Source organism: Ceratotherium simum, chromosome 25 (assembly GCF_057802395.1).
Source record: "Ceratotherium simum simum isolate JZ-2026a chromosome 25, ASM5780239v1, whole genome shotgun sequence".
In the NCBI taxonomy this organism is placed as follows: domain Eukaryota; kingdom Metazoa; phylum Chordata; class Mammalia; order Perissodactyla; family Rhinocerotidae; genus Ceratotherium; species Ceratotherium simum.
This window is the reverse complement of record NC_141924.1, coordinates 6929623-6957062: the sequence shown is the minus strand read 5'-3', so window position 1 is coordinate 6957062 and position 27440 is coordinate 6929623. Positions and strand designations below refer to the sequence as shown.

Here is a 27440-nt window from a genome sequence, read left to right as displayed (position 1 = left end):
GGGAGGGGAACTGATGTTTGCTGTGTCAGGGAAGACAACAGGGACGAGGACGTCCACCACGTCCTTTCATCCTCACAAGCTACTAGACCCCTGGAGCCTTGGCTCCCAGCTGTAAGACCAGGATCAGCAGTGCACCTACTTGGAAGAACGCCACGGGGACTAATAACATTCCCAAGGAGCCGGTGCTTAGTCAGTGCTCAGTCAACTCTTTTTGAAAAGTAGGTTATTGTCCTGGTTTTATTAATGGGCAGACTGAGGCTTAGAAAAATCAAGTAAGAGATGTTAGAGATGCTGCAGCTGGCCGTGGGAAGCTGGGGTATTCCTGGGCCCGACTGGCTTCCAGTCTGGTTCTTCCCGTGGCCCCTCAATTCCCACCTGTTGGTTTGGGTCATTTCTTCACCCAGCATTTAAGGAGTTGTGGCTACACTCCGATGGTCACCTGGCCCAACCCCATGCAATAATGACCCCTCCCGAGCACCCCTGCCAGGCGGCCTCTGCTTGCACACCTCTAGTGATGGGAGCCTTCTCCCTCAGAGCACGGCCTGTTGGCTGATGTACCACAAACTTCTCCCTGTCCCTGTGAGTGCCCCTCCACTGCCCTGCTCATCTGGCCTTTGCTCTCGGGGCCCCATGCCAGCCCGCTGGACTGTGTCGTCGGAGACCCTGTCCCTGAGGTGCCTCTTCTTACCCCCAAGTTCCTCTTGGGCCCCGACCCCAGGCCCCCATGCTGGTCACCCTCCTCCAGACACCACCCAGCAACTAGTAAGAGAAGTAAGAAACGGCTTTCAGGATGGTGTTCTCACCCTATTTGGAGGGGGCAAAAAGGAAGCAGTGAAAGAGCCCCTCCCAGCAGGCAAAACAGAAGGGACTTCTCCGTGTTGGCCAGCGGCCACATCTCAGCAGAGCTGCCGACTGGGATGCCAGCATCCCCTGAGCCGGCCCTGAGCCCGTCCTGAGCATCCAGCCCCTGTAACTGGCAGTGCCCTGTGAGCAAGGTCACTCTGCCTCACTTTACTGAGCGCCCCCCCGGGGAGGGAACGTGGTCCTAACCCAGTGACCCTGACCGCGGGCCAAGCTTCTCACCACCTGCTCTCACTTCTTTTTCCTCAAACCAAACAGGCTGGACTTGACGCCTGCTGAAAAGTCCTCGAGCAGCGCTCCCCCAGAATGATCCCCAACAATGAGACAGAAACCAGGTCTGTGGTCAAATACATCAGAAGAAGGGGGGCTTTAAAGAGAGGGAGGCTGAGAGACCCCCACCCCCGGCAATTCTCAGAGCCTTTGGGAGGGGAAGGGGGCACGGGGAGTCTGGCAGGGGCGGACCCCGGAGCTGCTCTCCTGTGGAGGCCCCAGAGGACTGGGCTCTGGGTGTGTCCCTGCGTCTCTTGCCCTTGGCGGGCCTCCCCAAGTCATCTCCACCCCAAAGACCCAGTCTGTTTGCATATTCTTGTGACTCTGGCACCAGGACAGTGGGAAGGGAGGGAACCTGAGGTGACCCCACTAAGGGAGGCAGCAGGGGTGTGTGCGGTTCCCTAGACCTGGCTGTGACCCCCGGCTCTGCCACTCGTTGGCCGGGGGACTTCTCTCTGCACACAGGAGGGCTCTATGGGCGCACACTGAAATGATCACTGAAAATACAACTTCTCAGCACTGGGAACCCTGCACGCCTTCTGAAGCCCGTGTTTCAGGAACAAAGCTACTGTAGGGTGATCCCATGCCTCAGAGGGAGTAGGAGGACCCTCTGGTGGTAACTGCACCTACTGGGCACCACCTCGTGCTGGCGACCACGCCAAGCACTTTCTGGCAAGGTCTGATGTGATCTTCAAAACAACTAGGGGAGCAGATCCCACACTGTACAGGGGAGTCACAGCCATGTGCAGGAGCCGGGTTGGAGGCCAGTTCCAGCTGTCTCCAGAGACAGGCCTTCTCTGGTGCACCGCGCTGGCCCTGCGGCCTCTGAGGAAGCAGACGTAAAGTCTGGTGAGGGCCTGTCCAGGGCAGAGGCTTGGGCATCTCCATCATCCCTCCCCGGGGATTACAGGAAGACGGGGGAATTTCTAGCTGGAAGCCTCCGGCAGGAGATCCGAGGCCCATCTCAGCTCTGCCCCAGACATCTGTGTGATCCTGGGCACAGAAAGGCGCCTCTCTGGGCCTCAGGTTCCCCATCTGCAAACGGGGCTGCTGACAGGTGCCTCTGACAGCATCACTGGTGAGACTGAAGGCGCAGAAGGGGCTGGCCTCCTCGGGAACGCCGCAGGCCTTCTGGAGCCCCTAGTCCCATCCCCTTCCCCATCTGGGCCCGTCAGCTGAGGGGCTGTCATAGCAACCAGACAAGCGGCGGGAGGCATGTTTGCTTGAGGCCCCGGCTGGTGGAGCCCGCTGCCTGGGGGTCAGAGGCGGGGAGGCACCCGCAGCTCCAGCCCAGGATCTAGTGAGGGGGCGCTGGGCTCACACAGCCCCTCAACCTTCATTCTGATGAGCTTCAGGGGTGCAGCCTCTGCCCCCTCCACTTCCTGCCCCTCTAAGACCTCCCTCCTTTCCCACTGCATGGGCCCCCAGGCAGCCAGCAGCCCCCTACCCGTTTAAAAGGTTTCTGTGGCCTCCTGGGGTCCCAGGATAGAGGTCCAGCCCCTTTTGCAGAGGCTGGTGGCCCTTCCCTTCACAGCCTGGCCTGGCTGCCTTGCTCTCCTCTTTCTGTAAGCTTGGCTTCTGCATTGGCAGCCCTGACTCTGGCCCCCCACCTGGTGCAGCCCCCACCACACCCTGCCCCTGGGAGTAACTGCCCCACAGGGAAGCCTTCTCGGACATCTCTCCAAGTGTTAGCTGCTTCCTTGTCATGGGACCTGCCCTTAGGGAATAAGAGGGTCTCCAAGACAGAGACTGGGAATCTGGCTCCTGCCCGGAGCCCCAGGGCCCAGCATGAGGCCTGCACAGAGTGACTGCCCAGGAGCACTCACTGAATGCATGGATGAACGAATGAGTGAACGAATGAGTTGGGGTGGCTGAGAGAAGGGTGGGGTCTTGGGCCATGAGTGGAACATTCAGAGGCATCAGCCAGTGTTCAGCACCAGTGCGTGTGTGAGGGAAGGGCGAGGGTGGGCTACAGCAACGCAGAGAAGGACAATTGTTCCTGCTCCCACCCAAAAAGGGAGAGATGGGGGAGTGGGCTGGCATCGTCCTGGAGCAGCCTAGTGGGGAGGCAAGCTGCTGGCCTGGGCTGGCCGGACAGAGGGCAGGCGAGGGAGGAGAGGAAACAGGCGGTGGGTGGGGGTTCTCCCAGACTGTTCTGGAAGGTGTTGGGAGGAGGGGCTGGTGTCTCTGAGGAAATCCAGGCTCCAGCTCAGGGAGTTGAGGCCCCAGACCTCTCCTCTCAGAAGGGCCAATTAGCAAGGTGCCCACTCCCCAATATCAGGTGGGTGCAGCACCAAACAGGGAGGGTCGAGACTGGACCCTGCACTATTCACACGTGAAACAAAGCGAGGGCTTGGGACAAATCCTCCAGACCCCCCCAACAGCCCAGGTGTTTTAGGCAACACACCCCCACTTTCCCATGTCTGCCTCTACCTGCCCATCCCATCCCTGTCTGCCCCGGGTTTTCAGCTCTGGATTTTCTGAGACCTCTCTTACTTCTTCCCTCCAGCCATTGGTCTTGCTTGACATCGACATTTTGGCTTCCAGAAAACACTGAATCTTTGAAATCACTCCTTTGATATCCTCCTCTGGGCCCTTGCCAAGACCAGGGTGTGCACGCTGACTGAGGAGCTGAACTGCCAGGGCCAACGCCTCGAGTTCACCGGGAATCCCGGCAGGGCTGGCCTTGACCTGCATCTCTCCAGCTGGGGAACTCAGGCTATGAGCCCAAGGCTCTAAGACACCAACCATGGGGTCTGGAGGTCACCGTTTGGTTTGCAGGGTGTCCTGATTTGAAGATGTTACGATGTTCGTATTATGCAGTTCTAGACTAGTCCTGTGATCCTTAAATTCTAGTATCTATGACAATATCCAGACTGCTTTTCTCCACCTCCACTGCAACCGCCTAGCCCAAGCCACTGTCATCGGGAGCCTGGGTGATGGCAGTAGCCACCTCACTGCTCTTCCAGACCCTGCCCAGAGACCCCTGTCCAAGCAATAGCCAGGGATCTTCTCAAAATGAAAACCTGGTCAATAGCATTTGGGGCCTCACCCAGGCGTGAAGGATGAAGGGCCACCCCCTCCCCAGGCCCACAGACCCTGCCTGCACCTTCTGGCCTGGCTCCCCTGCATCTCCCCAGACCCAGGCACACTGCCTGCCTTTGGGTCCTTGAACCCCAGGCCTCTGCACAGCAGCCACGTGCTGCTGGAAATGCTGCCCTGATTAAGGCCCCTCCCTCTGCCCTCTGCCCTCCCACCCCTAGCCCAGCCAGGCCCTGGCCTCGCTCTCCCGCCGCACTGTACTTCCAGCCAGCACCAAGCAGTCTGTAACACACGTTTCTCTCGGTGACTCTGAAAAACGAGTATCTGTCTTCTGCACTGGATGGACGATCCCCAGGGACAGAGAATGTGTTTCATTCACCTGTCTCCCCAGCACCTGCACACAGGTGGAGCCCAGCAAACCCATCTGGCACGTGAGTGAACGAGACGCCGTCCTGACTCCCAGGCAGAGGGAGTGAGGAGATCTGGCCAAAGGCAAAGGGCCAAGCAGGGGCATCCTGGAGTAAAGGGCCTGACTGTTTCAAGAGAAACACGGTGGGGGACTTGGACTGGTGGGCCTGGGGCTGCGTGGACAGCTCCCCTCAGCACCTCCCTTTCCCCAGACACAAGCTAGGGATGAGGTGGGGACAGATGCCCCTTGGGCCACCAAGTGATGGGCAGTAGACAGCAGTCAGAGCCCCCTTAGGGGCTCCTCCTGGGCCATGTGACTGCTGAGGCCCCTTTCCGGCCTGGACAGCTTGGCTCCCAGCGGCAAGCTCCTGGCCTCACTTTGGGAATGGAGCCACGCCTGCCCCTGGTCCTGGGTCAGCGCTGAGCCTCGGAGGGAGGCAGAGGGGCCTGATTCTACCCTCTTCTGTCCCAGCTCCATGGGCAAGTGGCCAGGCCTGCTGTGACACTGCTGGGGCTGCGGGGACCCTTGGCTGGCCCTCCTGGCACCGAGTCCACGTGGCGAGGCCTCAGATACCACCCACCGGCCTGGCACGCACCTTGGCTCTGAATAGGCCGAGCGGGGGCTACAGAAGGGCTTTATTTTCAAATAAACAAGCGGAAGAGCTGTTACTTCTGTCAATAATCTCTAGGTTCTTCCCAGCAAAGTGGCCAGGAAGAAGAAGTCATATGCTGTCTATTTTTACAGGCTTAAAAAAAGCCCACCACGGACTATTTAAAATCATCCTAAGCCTCTGTGTCAATATTTTCACCCACTGGACTTGGGAAGTCCAAGCTCTTCTCCCCTTCCACGCCCCTTTCAGCCCTGCCCTGCTGCCCAGCAGGCGGGTGGGAGGAGGGGCTGCCCCTCACTCCTTCGCAGGGGGCTCTGGGGTTTGGGCCTGACCCCCTGCCCAAGGGCCTTGGCTGCTGAGGGTTCCGGAACACGTGCAGGTCTCTCCTGGATGGGTCCCCCCATGCTGTAGGGCTGGCCCTTCAGTCTCTAGAGCTCACAACCCCAGCCCCCCTCGCTTCGTGTTTCCTGAGGGATCCCAAAGCCGCTGAGCACCCCCAGAGCACTGGGGAACTCTGTGGGGCGAGTCAGGGAACAAGTGGGAGGAGAAAGCTCCACCTTCCGTCACCTCTGGCAGCCGGCAGACCACCGTTCCCGCGCTTCCCTCAAGTGCAAGGACCCTCAGGTCCTCCCGGTCCCTATCTTCTAACTTCAAACAGAGGTTCCTCTGCCTCCTAGTCCTTCAGTTGAGATCCCCACCACTTCAATCCTCAAATGACAAGGACACAGTGTCCTTATTTTTCTAATGGTGACAAGAAGACAGTCCCATCCCGATAGGAGTAGACCTGCACTCCCAAGCTGCCGTGAGCCATGCTGTCACCCCAGCTGGTGTGATGTGACAAGTAGGGTGAGGGTGAGGAAATGGGCCGCCCCTCTCTTGGGGAGTCCCAGTGACTCACTGAGGTCCTAGGCAGTCCTCCACCTGTTCAACCCAGTGTGCAGCCAAATCTTTGATATCAGAACCCCGTTTTTTTGCCTAGGAACCCATCCATATACACTGGAACCAGCGTTCTCCTGAAGCCGGCTGGGGGGCACTGGTGCTGACCCTCCCTCTTCTGGGCCTCCCAACAGAAGTGCCAGTGACTGCTGACCACCCTGGCCCCTGCGCTCACACGTGGGCCCACACGCAGCCCAACCAAGCAGCTCCCACTCCTGTCTGCGCCGCCGTGGGCTGGGCCAGTGGAGGTGGGCACGTGCTGACGAGGCTCCGCCCTGACCTTTGCATGTCTTCCCATCGGGCTGCAGCGTGAATCCAACCGGGCAGCTGCATCGAACGCCGGTGGCCGTGTCCTTGCACGTCCGGTCGCAGCCTCCATTATTTACCGCACACGTCTCTGAGGAGGGAAAGAAACAGAGAAGCTCAGTGTCCTCCGACAGAAGCCACCACCTTTCCCATCCATGGGGGCATCTCCTGAGACAGGGGGCCTGAGTTCGAGTTCTAGCTCTGATACCCTCTAGCTGTGGGGCTTCTCTGAGAGTCAGGCTCCCCACCTGTAAAATGGGAGAAAGACGACATGCCTGTGCGGTTGCTGGTGAGGATACACTGTGATGATGATGGATGGGGAAAACTGCAAACTACACAGGGCTGTGCTTGCGTGAAGGTTACTGCCAATGGGGTCAACAGCACTGTTTGGAGCTAGTGCTGAGATTGGCCTGGCTGGGGTTTAACTGCCCAGGGAGATTCCTAAACTCGTGCCCTGCCTGGACTCGGACTCCAAACCCAGATTTGCGGTTACTGGGGGTCTCAAACTCGTCTCAGCACAGAATGGCTGGTGGCCTTGACCATGGAGTCGCGAGGGGAGGCTCCCAGGCCCGCACACCATCCATCACCTTGATGAGGCTCTCAGCCCGACATCTGTTCTCACTGAACGAGAAGCCAAAGGCGTCTGGCTTTTGTCCACTTGAAGCTTGTCTGGTGCTTTTTTTCTCTTTTGCAAATTCAAAGGGGCTGGAATGGCTGGACCTAACCCAGGTCGCCGACCCCGTCGTGTGGTGAGAGTGATCCTCCCCAGGCCTGGAGAAGGGGCTGGCAGAGCCAGGTCACCAGGGTGCAGGTGGCCCGCACACGGAGGAGCCAGTTCCTGGGCCCTGAGCCTCTCACCCCGGGTTTCTTCCTGAGCATCTGGCCTGCTTTGATCTTGTGGGAACAGTGCCTGAGCGGGCTTCCCTCTTCTCTTTGCTGCTAAGAAGCTGAGAGCCAAGGGCCCCATCTTTTATAACCTGAAAGCCCTGCCTGCCGGCCTGGCTTCCCCTGGTGCCTGGCCCCGTGGGCTTTTTCCCTGAAGGTTCCTCCTAACAGGCTTATTCTGTCTGTCTGTCCTGCTGTGGTGTCTGCCTTGGGTTCTCTCTGGGAGGATCTAGGGATGAAGACAGGATGACTAAATGCACACATACTCCCAGCTGCCAGGAGTCCCTGCTGCTAACTAGACCAAAGTCATGATGCCTTTCCTTTGAACCTCAACTTGTGGGGGCAAGCGGGAGAAACCCGGTTTTCCCTTCTGTGTGTGTGAGTGCGTGTCTCTGTGCCTCTGCGGGGCGGCTGTAGCGGGTGTCCTGAAGGTGGGGCTGCCTGCTGCAGAGGGCCACCAGCCCTTCTCCTCAAGGCTAATGTCTTCACCATGATGGAGGCAGCCGTAACTACTGCTGAGAGGCAAGCCTCCTTGCCCCTGACTCCTTGTCTCTCAGTGTGTCTCCACAAATCCTAGCCCCCAGCTGGGCGTGGGCAGCTTCTGTGAGGCTCCTCACCCTTGTGTGTGCTGGTCCAGCAGCCGGGAGGCCTCCTGCCTGCTCATGGTTCAAGGCCCAGCTCAGGGACCACTTCCACGAGGGGCCTCCCAAGCCCCAGACGCAGAGGGAAGGCCCCTGCCCTGCCCTGTACTCACGCAGGTGGGCCTCCATGTTAGCGTGGGCCATGCTCTGACTGGCACACGGCCTGCTCATGCCTGCCTGTCTCCCCACCGGACCATCTACTGGGGCAGTGGAGGCAGGCAGGCCCACGTGTGAATCCTGGCTGTCACTCATGAGTAACCCAGGCAGGCCACCCCTCGGGGCTGGACCTTAGCACCCACACCCGGCAGATGAGGACAACAAGCCTTCCCTCCTGGGGCTGAGGGAGATCAAACAGATGCCCAAACTAATGGCGCCTGGCCCGGGGCCCAGCATGCAGTAGTCACTCAGCCAGTGTTCGTTTCCTCTCCTGAGGTTACGACCAGAGAGGGAAATCCCGCCCCCAACCCCCAAATCAAAGAGCCAATGTACACCCCCAAGTGCCTCTGCAGCCTTTCATGTGGGAGAGCCCCTCTCTGGAGATGGGCAGAGAGCGCATCTGTTTCCCAGGTGCAGGTAATTAGGCTCCGGCCTTGGAGAAGCGGGAGGGGGGACACTTGGGAGGAGGGGGCAGCAGCAGGCGCCCAGAGCTCAGCCGCGGCATAGCTGGGTGGCCTTGCTTGGTGACAGCAGGATGACAGTGGGCCTTTCTGTGGCGGGGATGGGGCTCAGGCCCTGGGGGCTGTGTCCCTGAGAAATGGTCCTGGCCAGACAGGCTCCAAGGGTCTTGTAGACCCTTCCTGTCTCTGGAGGTCTTGATGGGGTCTCGGGCACCTGCTGGCCCCACCTGCCCACTGGGGTCAAGCCTGGACGGCCACTCGCTCTCTGGACCGCCAGCGCAGTGCGCTCCCCGCACCATGCACACTTTCAGTGCCCTGTGTTGCTCCAGGCAGTGTTCTGTGTCTAAACTTCAGGTTTTCAGTGAGGGCCTCGTGGGCTGTTCTTGGGTGCTGACCACTCCAGCTCCTCGTTATGACGGGTCACCTGTGTCAGGCCCCACTCAGCCTTCCAAGCCTCACGCCCCCCGCGCTCACAGCAGCTCTGAGACGGCTCCCGCAGCTGCCAGCTCCCTGGGAGGAACTGACGCAAGCACCCGGAATCTGCCCAGGGCTGTGTGGCTGGTGAGTGGCAGAGCTGGTGGCACTCGCCTCAAATCTCCCTCTCCAGCCAGCCCCAGCCGCAGGGCCCTTACAGCCAAGCATGCCCTTGACTCTCCACCTCCTCCCTGTGGCTCGTCTTCCACTGTTCCCTGGTGCCATGAACGCAACCCCCATCTGCTCCAAGGCAGCCTCCCAGGAGGCCCCCTCCCCAACTCACCCGGCCTGGTCCTGCGACCTCCTTAACATCTGATTCTGCTCCCGCTCTTACTGCTACCCTTCCGGGCCAGGCCTCCAGTGTTCTACGTGCCTTCACAGCCTGCCAAACGTCCCCTCCTCCAGACCACCGCCTCACTCTGGGTAGCCAGTGCCTTCAGGCTCATGTGATAACGCTGAGAGCCAACGCTCACTGAGGGCCTTCTCTGCCAGGCCCTGGGCTGGGTGAGGGCGGGGGTGAGCACAGTGAGCGACCAGCCATGAGCCTGTCCTCAGTGCTGCCCTCGCTGGGGGCCTTGCACCTGCCTGGCCCCCAGCACCCCACTACAGCACAGGTTGGTCGTTCCTGCCGTGCCCACCTTGGGAGCATGGGTCTGACATTAGTAGACGGACACAGTATAGTGCGATACATATGGGAAGGGAGACAATGAAGTCTACCCAGTCTTCTGGGCTACGTGAGTGTTGGGGACTGAAGTCCACGATTACAGGACAGGCTGCTGGGTGGAACTGGGAGCTTGTCCTTGGGAGTTTCCAAGCAGAGGCTACTGGACGCTGCTGAGGGGGCTCTGTGCCCTGGGGCAATCAACCTGGGTCACTCCCCCTGACCCCCGTCTCTGAGTACTTCAGAGCAGCCTCACCTCTCTGTTCCCCAAGACCAGAGGCCACCCAGGCCTGGTATGAGGCCACCACTGACTCAGATTCTGAAACCAGACAGCCCTGTCCTCCCTTTGACTATGCCCCTGTGAAGCTGGCTCTGTGTCCTCGGTCACGCAGCTATTGGGAGGAGCCAGTATTTGAACCCAAGACTATGGGACTCCAGGCTGATGAGTGAGCCAGACCAGGCCAGAGAGCCAGGCCTTCCATGGGCTCCTCAGGGGCGGTTTGCAGTGGGGCGGCAGAGCTGGTGGCCTGAGGAAGCAGAGATGGGCGCCCATGGTGCCCGGCCTCCTCACCCAGTGAGTGGGGAGAACTCCTACCCCATAGGGCTAGGCTGGCAAAGGCCAGGCATGGGGCTGGGGGGTCTAAAGTGGAAGGGGCCCGGGAGCGAACCCATTTTCAGCAGGTGAGAAAATCCCAGATGTGCTAAAAGGCCAGTCTTCGGTCTTTCCCTAGGGGATTTCTGCTTTGGGCCAGGCCCTGTGAGAGGCACTGGACACACAGAGGTGGGGCAGAAGCTGAGCAGGAAAGGCCAGCCACTCCACTGGACCTCTGTGCAGCCCGGCCAGGGCTCGGACAGAGGGACGGGGCTCGGATGGCAGGATGCCCTTTGAGTTGGCGCTGCCTGCCTGCACCATCCTAGAGCTGGGGCAAAGTCCGGCAAGGCCCGTGAAGGACAGTCTCAGTCACAGCGCTGGACACAGCACGAGCTATGGAGTCAGAAAACAGAGTTCCATCCGCTGGCCCCGGAGCTCGGGCAAGTCCCTTCACTTCTCGGAGTCTGAGTTTCCTGACATTCGATGTGGACACGGTAATATTTGCCACGTAGCTCCTGCAAGGCCCAGACAAAACATGGACGTGATGGTGCTTTGTAAACTGTCACAACTGTGACCACACGCTCACTCTTGGTGCCATTTCTTAGAACCTCTGCATGTGGAATCTTAACACCCAAAGTCAGTTGCTGATTCATTTGATAATTATTTTCTGAGCTCCTGCTCTGCACTGGGCAGACCTGCCTTGGATGGTCTCTGCTCTTGTGGAGGCCTCAGCCTAGCAGGGCTGCAGATGGGTTCACTCCTCTGTCCAACCAACAATTTGGAAACGATTCCTTGGTGCTGAGTGGCCACGAGAGAGCAGGTACAGATGAATCTGATGCTGAGCCAGGCCTCAGGGGTTAATGGTTTATCAGGGAGACAGAATAGGGCCCGGACGTTGCCTCTCTCCTAGGAGTCTAGGCCTGCCTCCCACCCCTTGCCCCATCACACCCAAGCACGGGGTCCACAGGATGGCTCCCTGGCCCAGCTTCATGCATTCCTCACGACTCAGGAGGCCCCTCGAGAGCTCTCCTGAGCCCTGTTGCCTCTCCCAGGCCCTGGGCTTTCATTTGTCTGGTGGTCTTTCCCAACGACCACTTACTTTCCAGGCAGGGTCAGGGTGACCCTGGGTCCCTGGTGTCAGGGGTCCAGTGCCCAGCACAGGACTGGCACAGTGGAGGGGCTCAATTTCTGCTGAATGACCAGATGAAAGAACAAGACTCTGGAGGCCCGTGAGGAATGAGATAAAACGAAGTGACTGAGCGCCTGTCCCATGCCGGGCCTGGCGGGGGGGTGCCTGAGATGAACCTGACAGCACAGGGGACCTCTGAATCTACCAGTAACAGCCAGAGTCACGGGCACCGGAAAGGCGAGGTGGAAGCTGAGGTGGGTGGACTGAAGGGCGAGGGGCTTCACCTGGCTGAGAAGGCAGGAGGGCATCTGGAGCTGGGAAGAGCATCAGCGAGCAGCACTGCACGCTGCAGCCCAGTGGGGCCCTGGGGGAGCGCCCGTGATGAGAACTGCATGTGGGTCCAGAGGGCTGAGTGCCACACACAGCTCCGAATGCGCTGTGGGACTTTGGGCAAAGGATCAGCCCCTCTCTGGGCTGTGGTTTTTCCACCTGTGCTGTGCCTGGGAATCACCGAGGCTTGTTGACAGTACAGCTGTCTGGTCCCACACCCAGAGGCCCAGTGACCCACAGAGACCCTGCCAGCCCAGACATCTGCCCTGTCCCTCGAAGACCTCGCCCTAGTGGTGACAGCAGCCCAAAGCCCTTTCGGCTACCTGTCTAGGCCTCAGTCAGGGCTGGTCAGCCTGTCCGTCTGCCACTAGGATCAACTGAAGCCAGCTGCGAACAGCGGTTAGCCACTGGTTCTCTTGGCCTAGCTGTGGATCCTCTGACCTCTGACCCTCTTCCCTCAGCTGATTCCTGAGCCTTCCATGGCTCCCATCACTTTGGGATAAAAGCCACGCTCCCTGGCGAGGCCCTCACACAGTGGCCCTATCTCCCTCACTGCCCCTTCTCTACGTGCTGGCCCCACTGACCTCTGGGTCGCCCTGTGGCCCGTCATGAGCACTGTCCGTGGGCCTGTGTCCCTCACCGTGCCAGCACGGTGAGATGGGTCTTCTTCACGAAGTCCCTTTGACAAGTGAAGAGAGTCAGGCTGACATAGGAGGAGCGGCTTCCCCAGCCACTCAGCAGGGAGTGGGGAGCGAGGGCTCAGCCTCGCCCGCCGAATGTGCACCTTGCTCCCAACCACACTGCGTCTGAGCCCCTGCTTCTTCCCCTCTGCCCAGAACCCCCTGCTCTGCCTTGGCTGGGCAGACGCCCACTCCTGAGAGTGGTCTGCAGAAGGTAGCTCTTACCCGCATGTGGAGACGCACCACTAGGGTAGGGTGCTGGATGAACGTGCCCCAGAGGTGTCTGGCCCTCTGAGTGGAGCTGGGCCCTATGGGACATGTTGGTGGCTAATGTGATGGGACAGTGGGTGTGGAGGGACTGTGGGGGAAGGGAGGCAGGGAGCTGGGGACAGGGTGGTTGTGGAGTTCAGTACCGCGGCCCCAAGCCCGGGTCTGAGGGGAAGTAGGAAAGGCGGCCTTGGAAAGCCCCGCTTGGCACCCAGTACTGCATTCTGTCACTTCTGAGGCCAAGGGACCCCTTTGCCCCACGTTCCTCAAAGGGCCAGCGCGGCCTTGAGACAGCCTTGGTGGGTCCCGGCCTCTGCCTCTGTAGCACACAGCCGGGCCACTGTAGGCCCACTTGGGCCCTCTGCCGACTTTGGCCCAGCTACACGGAAGCTACAGGCCTGTAGGCCCAGACCGTGCTGCGGGCTCCCTCTACCCGGGAACTCGGCCCCACTCAGGGAGTCTGCTGTGAGGTAAGGCTTCGTCAGTGGAACTGTCTTCCAGAGGCACCAGGTCGGTTCATGATTGCAGGGCAACACACTCTCATGGGTCTGCCTGGTGGGCAGGATCTTCATCCTAGTGCTCAGAACAGAACCCTTCTGGACCTAAGGGCAGGTGCCCTGCAGTTTGCAGCAACGGGGGTGGGCGGCCGGGGGCAGAGAAGAGGCCCACCAGGAGTGAGAGGAGCAGACCTCGGGGAGGGTTCTTTGTTTGGTTTGAGGGATCTTGAATGGCCTGTCTGCCCAGAAGGATGACTGATGTTTTATATTAAAGCAGGTGGCCGGAGCAGGGCCACGGTGGCCTCTGACTCCTGCTTTTACTCTGCCTATTAAGTGGAGGGGCTGAGGGCAGACAAAGGGGAGCTCGTTTGAGGCAATCCTCAGGAGGGAGGGGGGCGGGATCATTATGCCTGTTCTACAGAAGGCTCAGGAGGCTCGCTAGGCAGGCTGGTGACCCTTCCTCAGCACTGTGCTGCCCCTCCAGCCATGTGTGACCAGGGAGGTCTGGGGGTCAGACCCTTCTCCCCAGAATGCCCACCAACAGCAGCTAACGCTCTCCGAGCACTCACACACCAGGACCATCACCTGCCCACCTTCCCCTGGAGGGAGCGTGGCGTGGTGTAGCGGGAAGAGCAGGACGTGTGATGCTGGGCCAGCCACTCACCTCTCTGAGCCTCAGTTTCCTCATCTGTAACACTGAACAGCACCCTTGCAGGTCGCTGGCAACATTAAATATGTCTAGGGACACAAAGACTTAGCCCAGAGGCTGCTCAACAGAGGGGAAGCCTTGTTCCAGACTCCTGATGGCTGCCCTGGGGACTCAGCAAAGGACAGGTTAGATGACAGCCTGGGGCTGAGGGAGGGCTCAGCACCAGTGCACAGACCTCTGTGCTTCCAGGGGTGCCTTCAGCACTGGTGCATCCCCCGCTGCCCTCCTACTCTGTGACTTCCTGGAGCTGGGGCCTGGGGCGAGCCGGGTGAGGCTGGCATTTGGAGCCTGTGTCTGCCGTTTCCCTCCGGCCTGTGAGCTGGGCAGCCCTCCTGGAGGGGTCCCGACTGCAGGCACCTGGGTAGCCTCTGAAAGGTGCTTGTTCACCCTGCTGGTTCTCCAGGTCCCCGTTCTTACAGCATCAGCCTGCCTATGCCCCGACCAAGGCCAGGAAGGCCCGGGCTTCTTGCCTCACTGCCTGGGACCTGCCATCAAGGCGGTATTCCTCACTGGCATTCTAAGTGCCCTGGGAAAATGCTAGCGGCCAGGGGAAGGAGAAGATGGAAAGGACGGAATGTGACGGAGCACCTGCCTCACATGTACACATGGCCGGAGCCGCACGGCAAGCATCATCTAAGCTGCTTCAGAGGAGAGACTACAACCCCCTTTTTGCAAAAGAGAAAACTGAGGCTCAGAGAGGTGAGGTGACTTGGGCATGGTGACGTAGGAATGGACCCCATGCCTGGCTCCAGAGCCTGGGCCGGGACAACAAACTGGAAAGAGACGTCACTGTTGGCAAAACTCCACTCAAGTGTCCCCGCTGTAAGAACAAAGGCACAGTCCTTAAAACCAGGACCCAGCCTGGCTGAGCAACCTGAAACCACCCAGCTTCCTTGGGACAGACCAGGAAATCTCACCGCAGGAAGCCCTGAGCTCTGGCTCCTCCTCGGTCAACAGCCAGCTGCTGGCACCGGGTCTGCAGCCACCACCTGGCCTGCCCTCGGTTGGAGTCTGCTAGAGAGAAGCCCTGAGGGAGGCAAGGGTGGGCTTGAGGGGCAAGCAGCAAGGAGGAGCTGGCCATTGCCTCCCGGTGGGTGGGGAGAGAGGGAACCAGTGGGCAGGGTGACCCAGGCACTGGTTCAGTTTCCTCTGTTTCTCTATACCAGGGCTCCTCCAAAGAGCAGCTGAACAAAAGATGGTACCGGTGAAAAAAAAAAAGATACCCTGGGCTCTTTGGGGTGCCTTCCCTTCTTGTCTACAGTGGATAGTGTTACCACTCCAGCGCCAGCCTGAGTGTGGCAGGGCAAGGGGACCACAACCAGCAAAAACATCAGGAAGTGTGCATGGGGGAGGGGTGATTAGGAGGCAGGGGTCACTGAGGTCACATCCTGAAGGGTTTTGGGACCCACTGGGACCAAATCGTGAGGGGCCAAGGAACCTAGGAAAAGGTCAAGGCAGGACAGGGAGGAGCTGGAGGCAGGGAGGGGCTGGGGACCATGGTCTCTTAGACGAGGGTAGAGGCCCAGAAGGAGCACGTGGGGTCAAGTGTGCACACCCCCCAGGGGGCTGGGGCAGAGTGTGAGGAGCAGTGGGGCAGGGCCACCGTCTGCGGGGCTCACCTCCACTCTCAGTTACCCTGAGTGGGCGGCTGGGCAGCAGCCACGCCCTCTCGCTGGGAAAGCTGCTGTGGCACGGGGCAGGGGGACTTTCTGCTTGGGTGCAGGCAGGGGCTGACCACGTGGGAGCTGCTCGGGCCCTGAAGCCTGGTGCCGGCTTGGGGACGTGAGTCACGGGGAGGCTTGCGAGGGCGCCGCCACAGAGCAGGGGGCATTTTACCCAAAGCCTGAGATCTGTGCAAACCCGAGAATCACCCTTTGATGCTTCTATAGGCCGCTCTGATCACTGAAGCGCTTGCCTGGGTGTCACTGTCCCAGCGGGTCCCTGTCACAGCTCCCAGAGGCCGATGGACTAGGAACTGCTTTTCTACTGTACAGCCCTGAGAGGGGAAGGGATTTACCGAGGCCATCGAGGGGCACATGGCAGGGGAGGCCAGGTGTCCCAATGCCCACTGACCCCCACACCCAGCCCCTTGGTCCAAGTGTGGATTCCCCAAGGAAGCCACAAACACCTGCCTCTGAAGAGCCGTGTAACTCTGGCTAAACCCCTCACCTCCCCGGCCGGGCCAAGTCTGCCAGGAGATGGAGACAGCACTATCTCCCTCCAGGTCCTCAGGGGTCATCCCCATGCGCCCCTCTGGCCACATGACCTCTCTGTCACACCGTTCCATGGTCCCCCCCACCCTCTGGCCTCCAGCTGCACTGTCACCAACCTATCTGGGCCACGCTGGCTTCAGCCCTCAGAGTTCTGCTGGACACCACCCTCCTAAACCCTGGTCCCCTGCAAGTTCTCTAAACCCAACAACTGGGCTTCAGCCGTACTTCCTGGTAGATTCTCCCTGACGCCATGGCTTGTACAGCAGCAGAGGCCTCCTCCCCATCTGTAGCCCTACCACACAGAACCACCCCAGGGCCTGGGGAGGGCATGCCCACCCTGACCCGTCTGTAAGGGGCAGGGCACGTCCCTAGTTCCCAGTACCCCGCCCTTGCCCCTACCCTCAATTCTGAGGCTGAGAAAGTGGCATTCAGAAGCATGCCCTATGTTAGCTGTGCCCACGGAGGTGAAGTCTCCCTTGGCTTTTACTTATGGGACAGGCCTACAGACTGGCTGAAGTCAGACTTAAATTTCACCCGAGGCCCAAAGAGAGGGGAAAGCTACAGGCCTCAGGCTCCAAAAGAAGCCAAGGGACTTAGGGTGAGTGCTCTGGGCGTCTCAGGGCAGGGGCTGGACCACTGCCTCCAGCCAGGCTTGGTCCTCAAAAGTGCCAGGGCCCAGGCGCCAGGAGCTCTGGTTCTGCCCAACTCATAGAGTGGCTGTGGGCGGGTCACAGCCTCTCTAAGCCTCAGTTTCCCCATCTGGGGCCAGCCAATGTCCTGCCCCTCTTCTTCTCTAATAAGGCCTGCCTGGCACCCTGCCTCCACCCACACTCTACCCCACAACATAGCCGTGTCACCATGACCCACCTCCTTCCACCAGCCTGCAGTGTGTGTGTTGTGTGTGTGTGTGTGTGTGCGGGAGAGGGAGAGGGAGAGGGAGAGAGTATGTGTGTGACTGACTGAGGGCAGGAGCTCAGGGCCTTAGCCAGGGGCCCCAGCTGACCAGAGACCAGCCACAGCTGGGACCAGTTCAGCGACAGGGGTGAAACCTAACTACCCTGGTTCTTCCTGAACGAGCACCAGTGCCTGGAGCTCAGCCCTGTGGGCAGCAAGGGCTGTGTCTGCCCAGGCCCCAAGGTCTGTCCATTCTTTCCCTCTGGCCGGGCCTCCTGCTGAGTGCCTGGCCTGGGGAACTGCCGCGTGTCACACCTCCCTTGCCTTAGACCTCTCTGAGCCCCCTCCCACTGCCAGGCTCATCCAGGCTCTGGGGCCTGCCCTTTCACTCCCAGCTGGACACCTGGACACCTGCACACCTGCCTGTGAGAAGAGCGAGTAGTGAGACCCCACCCATCCCTAGGCACCTCCTCCAGGAAGCCTTCATCCATGCTCTGAGCCAACCAGCCTTCCCTGTTCTCCTGCCCTCGGCAAGGCCCTGTGCTGTGCCTCGAGGGGCCATGGGAGCTGGCACAGACTTGGCTTCTGCTCCCAGTCAGGGAGTTTCAGGTTTGTGACAAAACAGGGTGCTGATAGAGGAGGGGTGAGTGGTGGGGATGGGAGGGGCAGGGAAGGTCCAGTTAGGTCTGGATAGGCCTTTGCCAGGTAGAACCGTCCAAGATGGCACCTGGGTAGAGTGGTGGGTGGCATGACCCACTGAGGCAGGATGCCTGGGAGAGGCTGTGTGTGCAGGGCCTGAGGGACAGGTGAAGGGTGCCTTCCAGGAGGTGACTGAATGTGTGGGTCTGGAACTAGGGGGGTGGGAAGGTGGCCTGGGACACAGATTGGTGAAACCCTGGAGATGGTGGCTACAGAAAAGAGGTGGCAGGGGGGTGGCCCCTGGGAGGCCCGGGGAGCCAGGAGCTGAGGGAGAAGGGGTGTGTGTGTGGGGGGGAGAAATGACAATGGTCGGGCCTCTCAGTGTGGCCTTGTGGTCAAATGAGGCAGAGGCAGCGTGGGTCTCAGTCTGTGCCACCAAATGGGGCATTACTACCATTACTGCCGTAATCGCCCCATTCTCCCTGTTCTTCCTTGCCCTCCAGGTCCCAGCCCCTCTCCCACTTTCCGGAACTCTCTCAACGGCTTCCCCTTCCTGAGCCCTGTCCTGTGTGCCAGGCCCGGGCACGTCTGTCACGGCACGTTCTCCTTTCCCTCACATCCCCTTCCTCTGAGCCCAGCCAGTGAACGGGTCACACCCATTCTCAAGAAGGGAAACCTGGGCTCAGAGGACGAGTGGTGCAGGGAGATGGCAGGTGCCAGCTGTGGGAGTGCAGGGAGAGGAATTCCTAGCTATCTTTCTGTGCCTGTTTCCTCTTCTGTAAAATGGGAATGACTTCAGCACCACTCTCAGGGTGGCGGTGATGTGAGTGCAGGCTGGGAACAGTGCCAAGCCCAGAGGAAGCTGGGGCTACTGGTTAACTGTGGTCCCTGGGCCTGGAGCCCTGCTCTGTCAGATGCAGGGGGACCCTTGGAATGGGCTGTCTGCTGTCTAGTACCTCCAGGAGGGAAGAGGCCACCCGGAATGTCTGCTGAGCCTTCATATCTGAGCCCTACGCTGACCTCAGGCCCGCCCTACTCCTGACTCAGGGCCCTGGACTGGGAGGTCGCAGGCCTCGGCCGTGGCCTGGCCGTGGCTCACTGACCACACGGCCTGGGGTGCATCTCTGCCCTTTTCAGGGCCTCACTTCTTCCTCTGTAAGTGGGGACGGCTGCCTGACAGGGCTGTGGAAAGACTCATTTTGCAGAGGGCTGACTGGAAAGCACTTGCAAACTGTCAAGTGGTGTCACCACATCGGTGAGGAGGAAGAGTCCGCCAGAGGGAGTGGGTTGCAGTTCACTGAGACCCTGAGGAAGCTGGGGTGCTCACGGCTGGGGGACAGCAGAGGTTGGAAGCCCCAGTGAAGGGGTGGGGGCGGGGCTTCCTACACTGTCCAGTCCAGTGTCCAGTGCGTCCCACACTTCCAGCCCCTGTCCTGTGCTAGGACATCGTTGGTCCTGGGGATAAGCTAGCTAAGAGGACAGAGGTGGGCTCTGCCTCAGTGGAGCTCACACAAGCCGGGTGACCTGGCAGGTTCCTCCAGCCCAAGTTTGAACCATCTGTGGTCGGCAGAATAGCAGCCCCTAAAATGTCCAGGTCTTAATCCCCTGTGACCCTGTGTGGCAAAAGGAACTTCGCAGATTGGATAAATTAAGAACTGTGAGATGGGAGATTATCCTGGATTATCTGAGTGGGCCGAATGTGGTCACAAGGGTCCTTAAAAGTGGAAGAAGGGGGTCAGAGAAAGAGACGTGGTGATGGAAGCAGGGTCAGAGAGACGCACGCTGCTGGCTTTGAAGATGGAAAAAGGGCCACGAGCCAAGGAACGTGGGTGCCTCTAGAAGCTGGAAAAGGCAAGGAAATGGATTCACCCATGGAGCCTTCAGAAAGAACGCAGCCCTTGCTGACACCTTTAGTCCAGTGAGCCCCAAGCCAAACTTCTGACGCACAGAACATAATACCTTTGTGTTGCTTTAAGGCGCTAATATTGTGGTCACTTGTTAATAGCAGCAACAGGAAAGAATACAGCATCTACCCTCAGTATAGTTGTGGGAAAGGAACTGACTTCAGACCTGGAGTTGACAAGTGTGCCTCACGGTGTCTCTTCAGCCTTGCTCTAAGTGGGGCCCCAGGGGGCCTGGGGTAAACTGAGCTGGGTACTCAGATGTTTCAAACACGTACATCGGCCAGATAACTGAAATCGATCACTCCAACCCTCAAATCTAAACATTTTAACTGATTTTAATGGGGATCTAAAATCGATGACATATATTGAGGCCTCTTTAAAGTAAGCAAAACTGCCTGTTCTTAGCCTGTGCTCAGTGATGGGCGGTGACTATAAACAGCAATTACTGGCTGCTGCTGAGACCCCAAGGGTGCATCGGGGCCATTCCACCCCAAATGGCCCCAGGCCGAGGTGCTGCAGAGCACCCCCCAGCTCTCTGGAGGTTTCTATTCTGCCTACACTCTAGACTGACAACTACTGTGTCTTACCGCCTGCAGCTCCCGACCTCTGCGGCCCCCTCCCCTTCCCTTCCCCTTCCCCTTCCCGTGGAGCCAGAATCCCCTTCCCACTGCAGCCTCCGGACCGGCGCAGGGCTCGAGTGCTTGAGTGATCACCTCACCCCTCAGAGCCCGGGGTTCTCCCTGTGGTTTCTAACAGAGACAGCCTTTTCTACTTCCCCATGCCACCCGGGATGGAGCCTCCGGGTGCCAGAGGAAAGCAGCCAGGGCCATAATTAGCGGAGGTGACACTGCAGGATTTCAGTCAGCACTTGTGGTCATGTTTCCAAACTCGGGGACCTTGTAACCAAATGCGAGCTCTTGGGTAAACCAAGAATGGGCAGGTTCCAGGAGAGGAGCTGAGAGGCTCAAATGAGGGTCAAGGTCCCAGATTTTAGCTCACACATCTTGTGTCCTGTTTTTTGCTTATGTCCTGGCTCCTGGCCGTGTTAAGAGTGAGGCTGCTTGCAGACACCTAAGGGACCTGTGACCTTTACAGTCTGGGCACAAAGTATTTCTGAAATAATGCTTAGTCAAACTGCATATAAGAGCATAGAAAACCTAACTTCCCCATCTCCATGTGGGGGAAGGTAAATTGAAGCACGAATCCTGTGGCGAGGAGGCCCCCTACCCTCTCTGAGACACAGAGAAGGGGTCTCACCCTGAGCCCGCAGGACCAGCCTGCTGCTGAGGTGTAGTCACCATGGAGAGTGGCAATGGGCACGGCTCACGGGGCCTTGGGGCTGGCAAGAGCTGCCTGGGCCCACTCCCCTCTGGAGAGCAAAGGCAGTCCTCTCAGCCCTTTCCTGCCCACCCTGAAAACAAGCCCATTGACACAGGGGACAACGGGCATCTCAGGACTGGAAGACACCAGCCAGGCCACCTCAGCCACCAGGTGACTGCAGCACACACGCCCTGCTCTGGCAGACCCCTGTCCATGTCTACACGGGTACTGTTCACATTAGACCATTCCGGGCATTCTGGCCGCCCAGCCTCCTCTCACAATAGTCACTCATCTCCGGCCTCTCACAGGGAGCTGGCCAGCGCAGTGCCAAGGGCACAGACTCTGGAGCAGGGCAGCCCAGGGTCTGACCTTGCTGTGGAACTCCAGTGTCTCACCTTCCTCTTCTGCTCTGGGGCCGAGGAACAAGGCCCTTCCCCCTCTGCCTGATCTACCCCCGGCCCCTCTCAGGACCCAAAACAGGGCTCAAGCGGCCCACCAGTCCCAGGATCCACTGGTATAAACTGCCTGTGCTCCCTCCCACAGGCCAACGATGTTGACCCAACTGATTCCCCTCACCATGTAGGCCGCTCTCTCTGTGCGGGGCGGGGTGGGGGTGGGTGGGTGGGGCTCTGAATGTGGTGCTCCAGGTGTGCTCTGACCAGCACAGGGCAGAATGGGGACGGTCACCTCCTTCATTCTCCATTCCTTGCCTCTATTAATACAGCCTGGGAGAAGCCATGCCTCACTGGAGGCTACTGGTTAGGGCTTGAAGTCCAGTAGGATCCTGTCTGTACCACATGGGCTGCTCTCAGAGGAGACAAGTATTAAGAATGATGAGCTCCTGAGGAAGGGCTCCCTGTGCTCTAGATAGTGCCTTTCACGGAAGCCTCTGAGGATGGTTACCAAGTTCTGGGCGTGGGGCCTTGGCTGTTGGCCCTTGTCTGCTTGTTGTAAGCACTGTAGGGCGACCAGAGGAGGAGAGGTCTCCTCTGTCTGTGGGGCAGGACAGGCTCTAAGGGGGTGGGGTGGGGGATTTCTATAATCAGAAAGGTGGGAGTGCAGGGGGCCACACATCACCCTCATCCTTGGCCCTCCCGATGCCTGGCACAGAGTCTCCTCATCCAGCCCCTCAACTTGCCCTCCCAAACCTGGGGTGAGGGTACTTGTATTCTCTGATCCTCCTTCCTCACCTCCCAGCCCCACGCCAGGATCTGGCTCTGGGCTATTACCCACCAACTGGAATGAGGAAAAGCAAGTGCAGCGGCCCTTCTCTCCACCTACGCACCCCTCTGCCACCCACCTGCCTGATGCCAACTCAGTTCAGCCCTCTTCGGCCACCATCCAGTTCCTGGTCCTGCCCTGCTCTGCAGCTCTGGCCTCAGGCAGCAGTGCCTACCTCTCCTAGTAAGCGAGGCCGAGGGGCCTGGGCCCTCTTGGGCCTCACTGTGGCCTCCGAGCACCGGTAACTCTTAGGTTCCCACTCCCCACCTCCAGCCACCTTTCCAGAAAGTGCACAGTGCTGACTCACACTTTCCTAGAGGGGAGTGGACATGCCTGCTTGCTGGGGCTTCCAGGCTCACCCCTCAGCCATTTCTAGCCCTCCCAGGCCAACCCAGACGGCCGAAGTCAATGAGACAGCCTTGTCCAGAGAACTTGGGAGAGCGGCCTTCCAGCCTGAGCTTGTCCTGTCTGCCTGTGTGACCAGAGTGAATCCTCTTGCCTCTCTGGCCCTTAGTGTTCTCATCTGAGAAACAGGGCTACGTCTGTCTGGTCCAGCGTGGACTAGAGGGTTCACAGAGCACCGTCAGCCAGCCCGTGACTCCTTTGCTCTTCACAATCCCACTGGGAAGGGCGGGCCTCAACCCTACTCCCCAGCACGCAAGGCCACATCCCTCTCAAGGCCCCACTTAGCCCACCCTCCTCTAGATGCTGGGGCCCCTTTGAGGTCCACGTGAGGACCACGAAACTAGGTGACCTCTCTGGGACCTTCAGGCTCTGACCTCCATGGTCCTGTGACCCCGACACTTAAGACGGCACACGTGACCACGCCCTCTGGGCTAAGCTCAGCTATGCAGGGTATTGTGTCACCTCAGGCAAGCCAGGGCACATCAATGAGCCCCACTTTCCTCCTCTGAGATGCGGGAGACTCACTGTCTGGCCCCTCAGCTCCCAAGGCTGGTGTGAGCTATCAGAGTGCCACAAAGAAGGTCGTGACCTTCCCAGGCGACCCTACAGCTGTGCTCCAGAGGCCCGGGCAGCTGGTGCCACCCAGGGGCCGGCAACCCCAGAACTATGGACCTGACTGAGGGACAGAAGAATAAATGAGAGAGGAGGCACACCTGCTTTTCTGAGCCTGAGTGCAGGTGCAGAACAGACACTTTCTCCTCCTCCTTCCTTTCCCCCCACACTGCCCAGGATCAGCCACACCAGCAGGCCTCCCGAGCCCCCTGAGCAGCACCAGGTGTTTCCGGGCGAGCCTCCCTAGAGTCTGGATCCAGCTCGGGAGCAGTGCTCAGAGCACAGCCAACCTCACATGGACCCCTCAAGACAAGCGGGTGCCTGAGGGGGAACCATGGAAAAGTGGGCCAAAGCTCCCAGCCCAGTGAGCTCAGGCCGGGGTCATTCACGGAGTTGGGGAGCCTGGGGGCCAGAAGGGGCTGAATGAGTCCTGCTTTTCCCTGGGCATGCTAGATGACCTTAACCAGTCTCTGCCTCTCTGGGTAGCAGATTTCAACTTAGAGTGAGCAGAGGGAATGGACGCCCCTGAGATCCCCCAGCCCTGGAGCTATATGTGCCTCTTTTCCCTGGATGTGGCTTCTCTCCTAGGCGAGCAGACGGGTAAGGACTGTGCTGCCTGCATTCCCGGCCTACGCTAAAGCCCTTCTTTGCTTCTGTGTCTCAGTGTGGCTTTGCTGATCCCGGGGCCCTGACTGCCAGTGTGGGCGTTACTGCAAGTGGAGGAGGCTTACAGCAACACGCAGAGGCCACCTGACACGGCTCTGGTTCTCTGCTACAAACACACAAACAAAGAAACACACGTGTTTGATGAAGGGTAAAAACTTTAAAAAGGAAAAGGTGAGTTCACATCTGGACACTCACACATGGCACCCGTGACTGCACACACGTGGGCACGCACACAGACATACAGACATACCCCACAGGCCAGCACACACTCACAGCCTGACACACCAGCATGCACACACTCAGACGCCCCACAACCAGCACATACCGCACACACACACACGAACAAAGGTGCAAGTACAACAAAGGAAGTGGAAGAAAAGTGTTACCCATGAGTAGCCGCCGTTTCACCCGCTTGTCCACATCAGCTACTGACGTGGCATTGAACTGAGAGCGCTCAATTGCAGCCTCATCCTTCTCTAAAACACAAGTAAGGGACAAACACGGAGCCGGTGGTTAATGAGAGCCCACTTCCCGCGGCCCAAGACAGTCAGCCTCTCGGCGTGGCGCACACAAAGCCAACACAGCATGCTGGGCCAGCGCGGTGTCCTCGCCAAGGGGCTAATCCCAGGAACCTCCAAGGTGGGCATGTTCAGGGCAGAGCAAAGAGGCAGCAGGGCGGGAGGGGGTGCAGAAAAGGGGATGACCACAAAAGGACACAGATGGGACACAGGGTCCATCTGCAAGCAAACAGAGGAGGGGGCTGGGGTCAGAGTGGACCCATCTGCCGAGGGCCGTAGAAGCAGACAGCCCCACCTTGGTGCTCAGGAAGACACAAGTGATTACAGATACCCCCGGCTCAGGCTGGAGAGGCAGGCACAGGACAAGGCACAGGACAAGGGGACAGGGCTGCGAGGTCCGGTGATGGATGCGCTTGGACAGCAGACGCCCTGTCTCAACGGCGTGACAGTGTGTCAAACACTCATGCAAAATCGAGAACAAAACATACGAAGGAACAAAAGCACACACACAACAGTGGATCCAATCGAACAGACACAGAAAAACCACGGGATCGATTTGGGCAGCGCTGGTTGCCTGCTTGTCTATAGAGAACTAGAGCTAGACATTCAAGTGCTCAACGAGGGGTTGCAAAGAGGGGTCAGTCTTTTCGGGAGCGTGCGGAGAGAGACGGCCAGGCGGGCCAGGGGACATTCTGGGCACTCGGCACGAAGCTACGCCAAGATGCTTCCCGTGGAGGAGCACGTTAGGTTAGCCGGTTTGCGTATCTTTGCTCAGTGGGCGATGTGTGGAGCCTGAGGAGCAGTGAGCAAAGTCAGATGAAAGGCTCTCCTGGCCAGCAGGGAGCCACAGCCCAGGAGCTGGGTCTGGAAAAGGATTTCTAAGGGGAGGGGAGGGAATGGGGGAGGAAAGTTACATTAGAAAGTAGATCCAAGCAGGGACCTTCACATGCAGCAGACACTAAAAGATAAAAAAATAAGGAAGGATGAGTCGGGTCGACAAAGACAAGATGTGTTAGACGAGGCTGGGTGTGTGTCTGGCCCAGCAGCTGTTTGCGCTGGTCCGCAGCCGGCAGATGCGGCCCCACTGCAGACGCAAACACTGAGGCGGACCCCAGCAGACGAGACAGGAGGGGGCCGGGGGGCCCGGGAGAGCCCCCCGCAGGACAGCGGAGACAGGGAGAGAGGCGGGACAGGAGGTTCTAGATGGGATCAGGCTGCAATAGAGACACTGGTCTGAGACCGGGTTTTGCTTTGAATTTTTTTTTTTTTTTGGTTGTTTGGTTTGCCTTTTGGCTCTGAAAATAATTAATGAACGTCAGTTATCAGACAAGACAGGCAATCAGGGACCATCACCAGAAAAGCAGGAAGAATGAGGTAAAATGAAACCAAAAACGGCTGTCTGAGAGGAGAGACCACACAGAGGAAGGGAGAACCAGGCAGGCAGCAGCTGGGATGACAGCCCGGGACCAGGAGGGGACCGCTGGGGCCCCGCCCGGCGCCTCTGCCTGACTCCCGGGTACGAGGGAGCAGAGTCACAGGGGACAGAATGCGACAGCAAACTCTGGGCTTCATGGCTTTGCTCGCTTGCTTGAAAATCCCTCAAGAAATATCTTCCGAGTTGATAAGAAGAAATGGGGCCTTTTTTAAAAATAAACATGATCACTGACCTGTGGGTTTCTAAAGTTTGCCAGCGCTGAAGAGAAAGAAGAGGATGAACTCTGGGCACCAACTGCGAACTTCCTCTTTTTCTCAGTTAAAAAATTTGCAGTGATATTTGAGTGGGGAAAGAACCTCCTTGTGCTTATACATGAGGTAATCACAAACAGTCCAGCCTCCCCTTGGAAACAAGGACCAGGAGGAAGGCGATGACCGAGGCTCAAATGGAGACTCCACGTAACAGGCGAGGCGACGGGAGGGGCATCGCTGAGTGGAAGGGACTCCAGGCAGGAGAGGAAATCTGCTGAGGGTCCCAGGAGCTCGGGAAGGGAAAGCAGTAAACACCCAGACCCACCCAGGATCCACAGCATCCCATCTCCCCCGGTGTTCTAGACAACGGAGACTTAAAGCCTCCCGGTTTTCCAGACTGCTGTGGGCAGCGCAGGTCACGAGGCTGGGTAGGGTAAAGGAATCTGACTGTGTCTCCACATTAGGGGAGGAAATACCTGTGCTTCAGGAACAGAGGCCGCCCTCCTTAGGCACACATAACTCCCTCCCCGCCACCGCCTACACCGCCGAGGACGAGGACCCGCAGAAAACCCGCAGTGACACAACGCAGGGGCGCTTGGTCCTGGTGGCTGAACGATCCCAAGTAAGTCTCCAGAGAAAGCTTCCCCGGGGACGCCCTCCAGCCCCATCAGTACCATGGGGCGTTCCCATTCTGTTTCCCTGAAGCTTCCTTCTTGGAAACCGGGACACGGAGGGGTGTGGCTGGCGTCAAGGCCACATGGTGCACCCAACGGGCAGGTGGCGCGAGGGTGCTAGTGCGCAGCAAGGGCACCGACTTACCAATGCAGGTCCGACCGTCCGAGTGGAGGGCGTACTTCTGGTGGCAGCCACACGTGGGGCCCGTGTCCGTGTCCTCACAGCTGTGCTGGCAGCCTCCGTTTCCATAGTTACAGGTTACTAGTTAGGCCCAAAGTGTACATACGTGTGTATAAACAGAATGACAACAAAAATGATTAGTTTATCAGTGTTGGCTGTTTCTTGTAAGGGACGGGGGAGGGAAGTGAGGGCACAAGATAGTTAGTGACTAGACACACATTTCCCGGGACTTCAGCCCCTCGAGGTCTTGGATGGAACTGCTCATTCCCTAGAGGTGACCTGGGGTGGGACAGAGAGTGGACTTCGGGTCATCTGGGCTTCGAACACAGCTGGCACACAGCTGACACACTCGGACGGTGTTAGCTGGAGAAAGGGATACGCTAGACAATTTTATCCTTCCTAGATTGCAAAAGACACTTTAAAAGAGCCTGTTTCGATGGGCAAATGTCTGTTAACACCCGGTATACTGAGCAAGTGGTGGTGGGGGAGCCCGTGGTGAGAGGGGACCCTCATTTCCTCAGTTGTTGCAGAGCTTTCTTTCCTCTGCCGATGTCTTGCGGTGTAAGGAAGGATGTCCCTACAGATGTCCAT

General features: G+C 58.8%; 1 protein-coding gene across 2 annotated transcripts in view; it reads right to left on the bottom strand.

Annotated features, from left to right (window-relative positions):
* Positions 1–27440, bottom strand: part of SCUBE1 (signal peptide, CUB domain and EGF like domain containing 1) — a 138783-nt gene that overhangs the window by 32802 nt on the left and 78541 nt on the right. The window contains exons 6-8 of one of the 2 annotated variants that reach the window (XM_087448781.1): positions 26814–26930; positions 24177–24266; positions 6409–6525 (exon numbers count right to left, since the gene is read on the bottom strand). In XM_087448781.1, the coding sequence (XP_087304907.1) occupies positions 6409–6525; positions 24177–24266; positions 26814–26930 (324 nt within the window). The remainder of the gene's footprint in view (positions 1–6408; positions 6526–24176; positions 24267–26813; positions 26931–27440) is intronic. The other variant, XM_087448782.1, reaches the window with a different exon arrangement.